Genomic DNA, 12,705 nt, shown 5'->3' with positions numbered 1-12,705 from the left:
CTCTCCATGAAGACCTGAAGGCTGGCCCTGGGGGGTCTCATTCTCTGAACTCCTCCTGTACTTTTCTGCGTGTAGTTGAAATCGCCCTGTATTGTTCTACCCACTCACACATGCAAATCCTCTCTCATCAAACAGATTACAAACTAGGGAAGAGACTTGACCTCCTATTTCTCCTTTCTCTCTATAGCACTTAGTCCAGCTCCAGGAATGACTTTGTGTTAACTGATTTTGCTAGAGTTGGGAAGGATGTTAGAACTGTTTTTATCTTAGTGGCAGGTGACTGCAAGCCACAGGTAGGTCATTTTGCCTCCCTGCTTCTCTCTCTCTCCTGCCTCTTCTCTTTCTCTTCTTACAAAGCTGATTGCTTTACTACCTAACTTTATATGTTTCAAGATTAAGGGTTAAACAGGGGCCTCCCCTGGTGGCGCAGCGGTTGAGCGCTGGGCTGCAGGGCTGCGGGGCTGCCCGCAGCCTCCGCAGCGCCGCAGCCGCAGCCTCCGCAGCGCCGGTTCGATCCCAGGCTGCTGGTGAGGGTCCCCACCCCCCCAAAAAAAAGGCGTTAAACAGTTCCTGAGTCTCCATCAGCTAAACTTGTTGGCACTCTCTAGCTCTCAGAAAAGGTTGCGGTTGGGGTGATGTTTTTTTCTCTTTTTTTTTCTTTTTTTTTTTAATAGAGGCATGTTTTATTTATTTGTTTGTTTGTTTGTTTTGTTTATACATGCACTGGGTACAATCAGAAGCACGGGAGGGTGAGAGAATTCACCAGAGCCAGAGCGGGGAGCAGAGCAGGCAGAAGGACCGAAGTACACTGCTGAGGGGAGCAGCCGGCGGCAGGAGAGGTCTGCGCGCCATGTGGGACCCTCCTCCTGTGGCCGGGGAGCAGCCAGGGATCGAACCAGCGCCGCAGAGGCCGCAGGCAGCTTCTCAACCCAGCGTTCAACCTCTGAGCCACCGGGGAGGCCCTGATGTTTTTTTCTTTTGGTTAAAAAAATATTCACAAACTCCTTTCCTAAGAACACTGCCAACCAAAATACTACACTATTGATTCTATGAAGGAAAGAGACATAAATATATCATCTTATCTTTTTGGGAAACACCAAAAAAATGGTCTGGGTAGATTTATGGAGAGTGAGGTGAACAGGTTTGGACTATTTCTATAAAGCATTTAGGAAAAATTCTCAAATTGCCATCTGCAAGTTAAGTCAAAGTTCTAGGAGTGGGCCTCCCTGGTGGTGCAAGGGGTTAAGTCTCAGCTCTATGAAGCTATTGGCAGCCACTGAGGTATGAGTTCAATCCCAAGTGAGGGAGCTGGCTCACATGGCGCGGCTGCTCCCCTCAGCAGTGTATTTCAGTCAATCTGCCTGTTCTGCTCCCCACTCTGTCTCTGGCAAATCCTCTCACCCTCTCCACACCTCTGGCCTATACTTCAGCTCTTGTATGCATAAATAAAATAAATCTTAAAAAAAAAACAACAAAACAAAGTTCTAGAGTACTGGCAAGGCAAAGAGACAGTGGTCTACCCCGGAGGCCACTGGGCAGTAGCTGGGGTCCGGTGGTCACGCTCAGCCTCAACCACAGACTGATGAGATGCTCACAATGTGACTGCAGGGGCTCTGGGAAGGCCCCTTGGTCCTTCTTGTAGTCTTAGGTTCCACATCTGAGACAAGTATTTATTGCTATTTAAAAAAAACACCAGTTCCTCTGAAAAGGGTAAAGAGTTCTTGGTCAGTCCCACCTAGCATAATGAATTTCAGACTTTCTCTGTACCAGGCACTGTATTTGGGCAGCTTGTTTTATGGCACTGGCTCTCTGCTGGAATCCCTGCTTTGGCTTATTGTAAAATACTGATGCCTGGATCCCATCCTCTGAGATTCTGATGTGTTGGGGGCGCCTTGGGCAGCGATTTAAAAAAACTGCACCAGGTGATTCAACTATGGAGGTAATTTTGAGAACCACAAGTTTATAGGGCAGGGACCTGCTCTGGTAGAGACCCCAGGGGTGATGCTCCCCAGTTCTGGGGCTTCGGCCCATTTTGCTTATTTGACTTCTCTGAGCCCTTAACTCCCTGGCTGTGATAATATTGTTTAGTTAAGGTTGTTGGAAAGGGCAGTACATTGAAAGTGCATTGAAAGTGCTAGGTAGTAACAATGCTCTCAAATCATTTTTTTCCTCTACCTAGGAGTGGGGATCTCCAGGGGGAGGGGAATTTTGCAGATAACAAGCTCTTAGAATATTCTGAAAGGAGGAAAAACTTGTGTGGGACAGCAAAAGCCAATGAACTAGAGGCAGGAAACTGGGAAGTGTGTGTGTATGTACACATGGAGACAAACTGCCAGCAGCTGAGTGAAGAAACAAAGTGGAGGATAAAGATCCAAAGAGAAATCCCAGGCCTGCTCTCTCTGGCCCAGAAATTCCACATTGTCCTTTGCACATGTATTTAGCAAAGAGTCAAAACTGCAGAGCCCAGTGTCCGAATCTCCAAATCCACAAGTGCCAGCAGCCTACCCTCCTACCAGGCCTGGTGCATCTCCCATTTTTTCGAGAATACTGACCCGATCTTCAGCAAGTGGCACTGTGTGCACCGGGATGGGCTGCCAGAGTAGGTGGGGATTCCAGATGCTGCTGTCTTTGGGGGGAAATAAGCCTGCAAGGTTTGCCATAACACTCATCAAAGTCCGGTCGACATCTGTGCTTCGGACATAAACCTAGAGCAGGAAAATCAAAGCAGAATCCAGCTGAGAGGATCTGTGGGTTTTTTCCTGTGGAGTTAATAGCATATTTGAGAAAAGGGAAGACACCCACCAGAAAAGATTAGCAGACGCTATGGAAGCTTCGTAATCATAACATGTTATAGGAGAGGCAGTATTACGAGCATGCCAAGAAATCAAATAACCTAGTCTGCCGTGCACTGAATGGACAAGAGACTAGTTACATGGTGATTACTTGCCTTGCCAAAATATTTATGCTTGGCGTCCATAAAATTTGAATTTAGTCATATTCATAAGCTTTGGGGAACAAAATCATTGCAAAAGGAGTACATTTGGTTTTTTTTTTTGTTTGTTTTTTGTGGGACCTTCGCCAGTGGCCAGGGAACAAGTTGGCGCTGCAGAGGCTGTGGGCAGCCTTGCAGCCCAGCGCTCAACCGCTGCGCCACCAGAGGAGGCCCAAAAGGAGTACATTTGTAAACACAATCTCTGACTTGCCTGACTCAGGAAACAGGCAAAGAGCCCTTTTCCAAATGTAACATTATGTTAAAATCTTCCAAGGGACAACATGCACACTCTACACTTCCCAACTTGCCTGTTCACGTTTGTAGGACTCATTCAAGAAAACGCCATATCTTTTCCTCAGATGCTCTCCAAGTTCATATTGCTGCTGCATGCCCACCTGCGGAAACAAGTAGAAGCAAAAACTAGGGAGTTCTGTGAATCTTATCCAAGGGTGTCATCTCTCAAGAACGTGCAGCGTGAACAGTGGTGTACTTTAAGAGATCCATGACAACACATATTAAAACGGAAATGAGAAAGAGCTATGATCTGGAGTCTTGACTCCCAGAGAAAATGCCCTCATCTTGATCAGTACTTAACATCGAGTCGTGCCCAGTGCACAGCCAGTGACTGATCTAAATGAGTGCTTCCTCTTTGCTGTAGTAGAGATTTCAGGGCTTCATCTTTGCTGGAAGAGCAGTCACTGAGCTGGTCGACCACTTGGGGGTTTTGTCTAAGAAATTCAACCCTCTGATAGAGGTGGGGCATGAGGAATCAGCAGGTCATTTTCAAACTCTGGGTGCAATGATTTATTATTTGCCCAGTTTACTTATGCCTGGTTCATTAAAAAAAATAATAACAAAACTTGTTACTTGAAGTGTGGTCTTTGGTTTAGCAGTATTAGGATCACCTGGGAGGAGATTACAATTCAAATTCTTTGGTCCTACCCTTGACCTACTGACCTACTAGAATCTTTGGGGACAGAGCCTAGGATTCTCCCTGATTTCCTGGGAGGCCTGAGGGCTAGAGGTTGAGTTTAGTTGCTAAAGGCGAATGAGTTGAACATTCACACTTATGGAATAAAGCCTCTGTAAAAGCCCAAGAGGAAGGTGCATTGGAGGGCCTCCAGGTCGGTGAACTTTTGGAGATTTGGGGTGAGTGGAGCCTGGATGGTAGCTCCAGCCTCTCCCCCATACCTTGTCCTATGCATTTCTTCCACCAGGATGTTCATTCATATCCTTTGTAATAAACTGGTGAGCTGGTGAGTAAACAGATTTCTTGAGTTCTGTGTGTCCATTCTACAATTTAATGGAATTTGATGTGGGTGTCCTGGTATTATGCATTCTGGGTTCTTGAGTTCTCCGAGAAATAGAAATAATGGAGATTCTAGTCCTGCAGGCACCAAGCAAGGTTTTATGAAAACGGATGCAGTTTAGCATAAGGGAGTCAGCATCAGGGACAGGGTCTGTGTGTTGCTCCAGGAGAAAAGGCTAGAGTCTCTGTTTAAGCAGTTTTAACTCAACATATTTAAGGGGCTCGGTACTTAGTTCTTCCCACGAGGGCATTTCACCTCTCAAACTCGTGATCTCCTCGTGCCCATGACCTCTTGCTATCATGGATTCTCTACCAGATACATCCAGCTGGAAAGAAATCAAATTGGGTATCAGCACTTCCCGAGAAATCAAGCTTTCCTGATCTTGCTGGTTCAGTTTACTGATTACAAAATTATTTTTTTGTCCTCAGGTGAAGCCTGAGCAACTCCAGGACTGGCTTATGAATATCTCTTGTCTTTCTTCAGCATCTCTAAGTTCCTTTATTCTTCTGTGGTCTATGCTCATCTCTTAGGCTTTAGTAAAGTCAACAGGGTAAAAAAAAGAGCAAAACAGGCAACTCCATCCAGTTTTTCCTACACTTCCCAGTCGGAGAGGTGACTTGGTCCAGATCAGAACTGATCAAAAGTAACCCTGGGTACCTCTCGTTTCATAATCAAAAGGCATTTTAAACTTAAGATTCCAGGTAGATGTTCAGAACGCTTTGTCAGATGTCAGTAACGAAAGTAGTTATGTGGTTTCAAGGGATTACAAGCCCCATAGTGCTCCGTTCCCCTGAGATTCATCATCAATCGTTACCTGCGTGAGCTGGCCAAATCCTTGCGGCCATGAGGATTCCTTAATGGGGTCGTTTGGGAAGGTCTGGATGGGACTTCGGTCTCCATGTCTGAACACCTGCAGACAGATCGCGGCTGTATATTAAAACTTCACTAGATGTTTTGCCTCTGCTCATCATAATAGCTTTTCCTCTAAACCACTGGTTCTCAGCTTTCTCTTTTTGTAACTGAAACACATCAGATTTTTTTTAGACTCCAGGCAATTGTGCAAACTACTTTCCCAGATCTGAGTAACTGTAGGGTAAGTAAAGTATCAGGCTTTTCTGCCCTCCTGCCATTAGATTAAATGATGCCTGATGGCGGACACCTGGAGTGGGGTGTGGGCTTGCATAGGTGGGTACACCTGGGCTGAGACTGCGCTCATAGGGCGGCATCACGGGATGCCAGAGAGTGGACCAGACCACCAGCAGAGAACAAGAGAGAGAAGCAGAGGCCACGAGAGAAGGCTGGAGAGCCCAGAAAGAGTGAAGACTGGTCGGGGGCTGAGTGGCCTGCCAGCCTCCTGGGCCCCCTGGCACCCCTGCCTGCGCATACCTGATAAAACCCAATAAAAGCCTGCAAAAGCCACCGAGGGCTCCAGGACCCTCCTTCACCTATCTGCTTGGGTCATAGAGCTCCTGCACTGTGCCCCTCCTGCTGCTTCAGTAACTAAAGTTGTTACATGGTCTCAATAGATCATAAATCTACCTTGTTTAGTTTCCAGGGTTTCTCAAACCCAGTACTTGTTGGAGCCCAACCTCCAGAGCTTCCCAGGTAGAATCTGAAACCAGCTCCCTTATAAGGAGGGTGGAGAGACACTCAAGAAAGAGGCAGAACACTCTGGATGGATGGGTGGCCATTTTAATGAGCAAAGGAACTCAGTTTCTACACCAGGCCCTGCTAAATCTTCAAAGTTTATACAGAGGTCTCAATTGTGCTCAGTCACATACTATCCAGTTGGTCTCAATGCTATATTACCACCCAACAATGTCCTCGGAGCACTCCTGGAGGCAGGGGAAGGAAGCAGAATGTACACTGTGGGGAGAAGATTAAGGGAGAGGGACAGGGAGTGTAAGGCACCTCCGATTGCCTGGGTTCAGTTTGAGAATCAACCTGTGGTCACGCTTTCTTGCTGGCCTCTCCCAATAGCGCTGTCAACATCTTGGGCTGGACAGTTCCTGTGAGAGGCTGCCCTGTGTCTGGCGGGATGTTCAGTGGCAGCCCTGGCCTTTGCCCAATAGAGACCAACATCATTATCCAACCGTGAGACCCAAAAAGGTCTCCAGATGCTTCCAAATATTCCCTAGATACAAGAGCCACTGGGTTAGGCAAAGAGATGTCAGAAGGGGGGTGAGAGCGTTCACCAGAGACAGAGTGGGGAACAGAACAGACAGACTGGCTGAAATACACTGCTGAGGGGAACAGCAGGAGAGACAGGAGAGGTCTGCCTTGCCATGTGGGTTGCTCCCTGGTGGGCCGGGGATCGAACTCGGGCTGCAGAGGCTGCAGATTGCTTCACAGTGCAGTGCTTAACCCCTTGCGCCACCAGGGAGGCCCCTTTAGTAAAGTAATTTACAATGCTTCCTCCCAGCCTATATAAACACAAACACAACTCAGTATTTTTGGAACACTTGCTTTATCCTAGAAGTTGTGCTAAGTGCTTCTCATATTTAATCCTCTCATCAATTCTACAGAGCATGTACTGTTATTATCTGCGTTTCACAAATGAGTAAATTAACCTTAGGAAAGCAACCAGCTCAAGGTCGCACAGCACATACATGGTAGAACAAAGATCCCAACACAGGCCAGGGTCTCCAGCGCCAGCGGTTTAATCCCATCTGAGGGGCTCATCTCTAGATGAAAACACATTCCTTAACATCCTGTCCACTGAAGATGGATAATCTGGGGTTTGGAGAGTGTCTATGTCAGCTCTATTCCAAGTGCTCTTCTCCTCTAAGACTGGAAGTTCACTCTGTGTGTGTGTGTGTGTGTGTGTGTGTGTGTGTGTGTGTGTGTGTAGGGGAGTGGGGTAGTGTTGCATCAAAGAAACAAAAGCCTGATGTAAGAAACAATCCCAAACATCACTTAAAAAATAAAACCAAAGATTTTAGTGTATGCAACTGAGGAACAGATGGCCTGTGGAGAAACAAAGGCGATGCATTTACAGACGTGTGTTTTAAGGAGCAGGGACTGGGACCTTACCACGGGCTGTGAGCTTTCTTACATTCTTACTCTGTCTTAAACGTCGAATCAATTGAAGTCCCCTACATTTCAGCAGGTTTCAAGGGTTTCCAAGGCAGTGGCTCAGCACTCTGTGAATTCATAGAAACTGCATAAAACCACCCCTACCCCAAGTGCTGGAAAACAGACTGTGTGTGTGTGTGTGTGTGAGTGTGTGTGTGTTTGCACATATATGAGTGCCCTCTAGCACACAGGGCATTTTGAAACTTCTGGAGTTTGGCCAATTGGGCTGGAGCATTGGCCCAGGCTCTTTGAAGTCTGTGGTAGGGCAATTTTCTTAAGTGCTGCTCTGCCAGATTTATATCCTCTGTTCTCAGTCTGGTGATCGTGTTCAATGAAATTCTTTAGAAACTAAAAGGACAGGATGAGCAGCAGGACTATTGTCAGTTGCCAGCCTAGGTGGTGATCACTGTAGGAAGACATCCAGGATGATGACAGGCCTGATGTCTCTGCAACCCTCTCTTGTTTTACAGACGCCTGTCTCCTGCCATCTGTTGCTTCTCCCAAGCCCCGTGAGGACAGGTCCAGCCACACTCAATGATGTGTAAAGAGCCCAGATCGCCTCATTTTCATGATAGTTAGCACCCCCTCCCCTACCTCTTCACATTTTCTTCCCCCTTTTAATCAGAAGGAGCTTTTAAAAAAAGGAATCAGGGTTCATATCCCCATGAAGTGTCCTTCTCTGGGGAGTCAGCTGACCAGAGGTGGAGCATGCACAGTGGCGGCTCTGGTGAGCAGGTGTTGGGGGGGGGCCTGTCCGGTCCCCCTCTCCACACAGTGGTCAGGTGCTCTTTGCAAAACCGTCAGCGGAAATAGCTCTATTGATTGCTTAGAACTCTGGAGTGTCCTCTCACCCTATTAAACCTTCTTCTCTGTGGAAGAACTGACAGCTACACAAGAGCAGAGAAGTTCATAATGAGGCCCCAGGAGGCCACCTCTTGCTCCAAACATGATCTACTCGAGTGTGGGGAGTGTTGGTGCTTGTTGACCTTGTCACTCTAGATACTGCGGCCTTCCCACTGCTTTCTGCATAAAATGCCTAGTCCTTCCCATGGCCTGCAAGGCCCTACCAGCTCTGGCCTGCCCACCTCAATGTTCTTATCTTATATTCTTGCTAAACATGCTTGTTAGCCACAGGGGCCCTCCTGTTGTTCCATCCAAAACATTTTTGATCCAGCCTCCAGGCCTTCGTATCCTGCCTGGAATATCTTGCTTCTGTTGGTGCATATTTATTCAGTGGCTAAAGTCAGGCCTGTCTTGACAGGCCACATCTGCCAGAGGCCTCCCTTGACCAGTACAAAGTAGCTCCTGCTGGGGCTTTCTCGCACTGCATAGTTTTATTTTTATCCCTGAGTTTTGTGTGTGTGTGTGTGTGTGTGTGTGTGTGTGTGTGTGTGTAAGTATATGGCATCTTCTTTCCCCATAAACTCCCTGAAAGCAGAATCCTTGCTGTCGTGGTGCCGCCATACCCCAACAGTGCCTGTCCTATAGCAACACACACACAAAATGCTTGTTTTTTTAAATGTATTTTTACATCATTTTTCATTTTTGCACAATGTATGCATTTTCATGTTAGTTACAATCCCTGTACAATTCCCACCCCCCACGAAATGCTTGTTTTAATGAATGAATTTGCCTTCCACACTCTGGAATTTACCCATCCTAGTGTAGACATGGTGTGCTTGAGATTTGGAGGTGATTTCCATCCAGACTATCTTTGACTGCATGATTAGTCTTGAAGAGTGAGAAAAGCTTATACTTCCAGACCCAACACCCAACATTTGTGTGTAAAACTCTGGTGTAACAAGAAAGGATTTTCCTCTCTGTCTGAGATGACCTGAGATGAACCTGAGATGAACATGTGTTTACCCCTAAGTTAGGGGAGAGAAAATGCTTTAAAATGGCTTTTACTGAATTATGGGTGGAATAATGATGTAGGGGATTACAGTCGTAATCCCTAGTAGTTCAGTAGTTGTGTGTGATCATTTAGATAAAACAAGATTGGCCTTAATGGGTAACTGTAGAAGCTGGTTGGTGGGGACAATGGGACCCACCATACTTATTATTCTCTCTCTCTAAAGTTAAAAAAATTCTCTATGGGTTTTCTGTGCAAAACTGGGGGAAAAAAGAGGATCTGGATTCTATAGTCAAAGGTTAGGAAAGACAATTTTGATATTTATAAAGACAATTTTGAACGCCTTGAAAACTAAATACATATGCGAACATTAAAAACATCTAGGAGTTCTGTACCTACGAGACCATTGAACACAGTTTACAACAGGAGACATATTTAAAAGATAAAGAAATAAGAGTTTGGGGGAAAAAACACAGTTCAATCTACCTTCTGTTGCCAAAGCTCATTTGGCGATCGAAATTTTATTTTTAACCGAGCAGTGCTGGTAAGAACTTTTAAACGAGCATTCCACAGGAGGCTCTTGGCAAACCTGCTCTAAAAGATCAAATGGTGACTGTCCCTGAGCAAGAACAAGAACCAACAATATTTTCCTGCTCTTTCTGCCAAGAAAAGCTTTTCAAAAATGGGGACAATTTCTTTTTCTTGGATCACTAAGAAAGAGCAAGGGAACCACCTACTGACTGAGGCACACGCTGAGCACCTGTGGGGTGACTTCAGGGCCATGTGCTAGACTGTATGCACACAGTAGGGACAGATTATGTCTAGCATTTAAGGGCCTGGTTCTGGAGTTACACAGCTTGGGTTCAAATTTTAGCCATATGGCCATGGGCAAGTGAGCCCTCTTTCTTCATCTGCAAAAGAGGAAGGATAAGGTTCTTACAAAATCATGTAGAGCGGTTGCTAAATTGAGCAAACAAAATTTGCCTGGAATGTATGTACACTAAACAGTGATCACTGTTTATCTGAAATTCAAATTTAACTGGGCATCCTGTGTTGTTCTGGCAAACTCTACTTCATAACATTGTTGGGGGATGATGTGATATAATCCATGCTGAACTCTCAGTGCCTGGCACACAGGACCTGCTCAGGGAACTGCTGGATAGTGTCATTAATAGTACTGTGTCAGTCAGAGACACCTTCCTTTATTACTTGTTTTTTTTTCAGAGACATATTTCTTACAGTTCCTGAATACATGTGGAGGGGAAGGAAGGAACTCACCATACTCTGGTAGCTGAGGAAAGTTAACCTGGACCTTGTAAATCACGAAGGAGAGAATCAACCGCGTGTGGTTAACTGAGAGTTCTCAGTTAATCCTCAGAGAGGCTCACCACTCAATCAGGTAGTCCCAGGTTTATGTGTGGGCAGAGCAATCTCTGCAGAGTCCCTACAACTACTTAAAGTTCATGTTGGTGAAGAACCCATGAAGATAAGTCAAAGTCTAACTCAATAGGTTGCCTAGAAAATGACAAGAGTATAATATGTTTTGTTTATTTCAGCACAGAAGTCTGACAGCTGGTGAATCAGTTGTAAAATAATTGACTCTTGATCTGCTAAGGATTTACTAGACTGGGCCTCCCCGGTGGCGCAGCGGGTTGAGCACAGCGCTGTGAAGCTGTCCGCAGCCTCTGCAGCGCAGGTTCGATTCCTGGCTGACCAGGGAGATTCCTACATGGTGCAGTAGACCTCTCCTACCTCGCCTGCTGCTCCCCTCAGCAATGTCTTCCGTCTGTCTGCCTGTTCTACTCCCTGCTCTGTCTCTGGTGAATTCTCTCACCCTCCCATGCCTCTGACCTGTACCCCAGTTCTTGTAAAAATAAATAAATCTTTTTTAAAAAATTAAAAAATAAAGATATACTAGATTAAAAATAATGCTTTGCATAAACATGGTTATAAAATATTTCCATAGAAGGGAAAAAGGAGTTCTGAATACACCATGCTGAGAAAATAGTTACTTCATGTTTAACTTTTAAGAAAAAGGTGAGCTCCCTCCAAACTATAAAAATAAATTCTGAGTGTTTTTACAGGAAGAAAATTTATCTATTTATCAACATATTTTCACGATGTCAAATAAAAATTGTGAGGAAGACTGGAGGAGACCCAAACACAAGGAGCTGGTCAGAGGCAAAGAGAGATACTAAGTGAAGGTAAAAGAAGAAAGAGATTCAAAGAAAATAAAAGATAAAGACAGAAGTTAAGAGATACAGCAGGATTAATTCCAGGACACATATGTCAAGTGGTAAATCCCCCTTTACTTTGTAAATCCTCTACCTGATTTTAAAACAATGCCATCAGTATGATTTTTTTCCCTGACAGATACTGACCACCCTTCCACCTTTTTTCATAACTTGCCACTTACACCGTAGGTGGGGAAAAAACATGATTTTAATGGTTAGCGAAATCTATGTATCAGAAGTCAGCCCAGTGTGCTCACTAAGAGCCTAGGATAGTCTCACCTTTATACTTTAGAAACTGTATACAAATATATTTCCCAATTCCCTGATAAACCAGAGGGAAGGACTAGTTAAATACAGAAAATGACTGTTTTTTGTTTTGCAAAATGGTATCATTAAACAGGATGGTGCCAATTTAGCGCCTGGTGCTAAACATACAGCAGAGGCTTCTCCTGGCCTCTGTCTGGAAGAATCTGCATTCAAAGTAGTTGTAAAATAAGTCAACAAATAATATGGGCAAAGCAAACGCCCCCACCACCCCATCTTTTTGTCAGGACATGTTAAGTCTTCATTAGAAGAACTTGCAAAACTTGATTATTCACTTTCTGAGTTTGGGCTCCGAGAGATAACACAAGAGTGAAATGAAACCACCACAGTTGGTTTTCAGGCCATGCTGAGAACAGTTTTAAGGGCAGACAAACAAGCTACTCACCAAGGTCGCAAACTTGAGCTCCTTAGCTACCACAGTTCGGTTGAGCCAGAGGAAAAGCAGAAGCAAGATGCTGAGGTGAAACCTTGCAGCCCTCACCCAGCCTTGGGGGGCAGCTCTCATCCTGGGAAGACCTGTTTGAGGCAGGAGTTAGGAGGTGTTGCTCCCTGTGCCAAGGCATCGGTTGGGAAGCTATTTAATCAAAGCATCGAACGGAAGGAGGATGTGGGAGGGACTAGACTCAAATAGTAAAATCTCCAGGTGGCTTGGGGTGGGGCTTGGCAAGTGCCTGGTCAGATAAATTTGGGACTGGGTGTTGGAGATCACAGCTTCCTGGCTTAAGTTAGAACACTAAAACCCAGGATGGGGGAGAGCTTTGGCTGAAGGTCACAGAGCATTTAATAGACCTTTCATTTTGAGTTTACCTTTGTCACTTAGATGGGGTATGATACAGTGTTGCTTTGCGGCTAGTATTAGGGAAAGAGAGCTATCCCCAAGCTGGAAACTGCAGGCCAGCCACTCCTAATCTTTTGGAC

The 12,705-nt window shown here is 45.4% G+C and overlaps 1 protein-coding gene across 1 annotated transcript in view; it reads right to left on the bottom strand.

Annotated features, from left to right (window-relative positions):
• ACP3 (acid phosphatase 3) overlaps positions 1–12,292 on the bottom strand; it is a gene marked incomplete at both ends in the record, with an annotated part of 42,458 nt that extends 30,166 nt beyond the window's left edge. The window contains 4 exons of the mRNA XM_084248019.1: positions 2,553–2,705; positions 3,301–3,387; positions 5,117–5,212; positions 12,173–12,292. Of these exons, the coding sequence (XP_084104145.1) occupies positions 2,553–2,705; positions 3,301–3,387; positions 5,117–5,212; positions 12,173–12,292 (456 nt within the window). The remainder of the gene's footprint in view (positions 1–2,552; positions 2,706–3,300; positions 3,388–5,116; positions 5,213–12,172) is intronic.
• Between the last annotated feature and the right edge of the window lie 413 nt (positions 12,293–12,705).

This window comes from Talpa europaea, assembly GCF_964194135.1.
Source record: "Talpa europaea genome assembly, chromosome: 11".
NCBI classification, from domain to species: Eukaryota; Metazoa; Chordata; class Mammalia; order Eulipotyphla; family Talpidae; genus Talpa; species Talpa europaea.
Note: the sequence above shows the minus strand (reverse complement) of the source record. Positions and strands in the feature narration are given on the sequence as shown.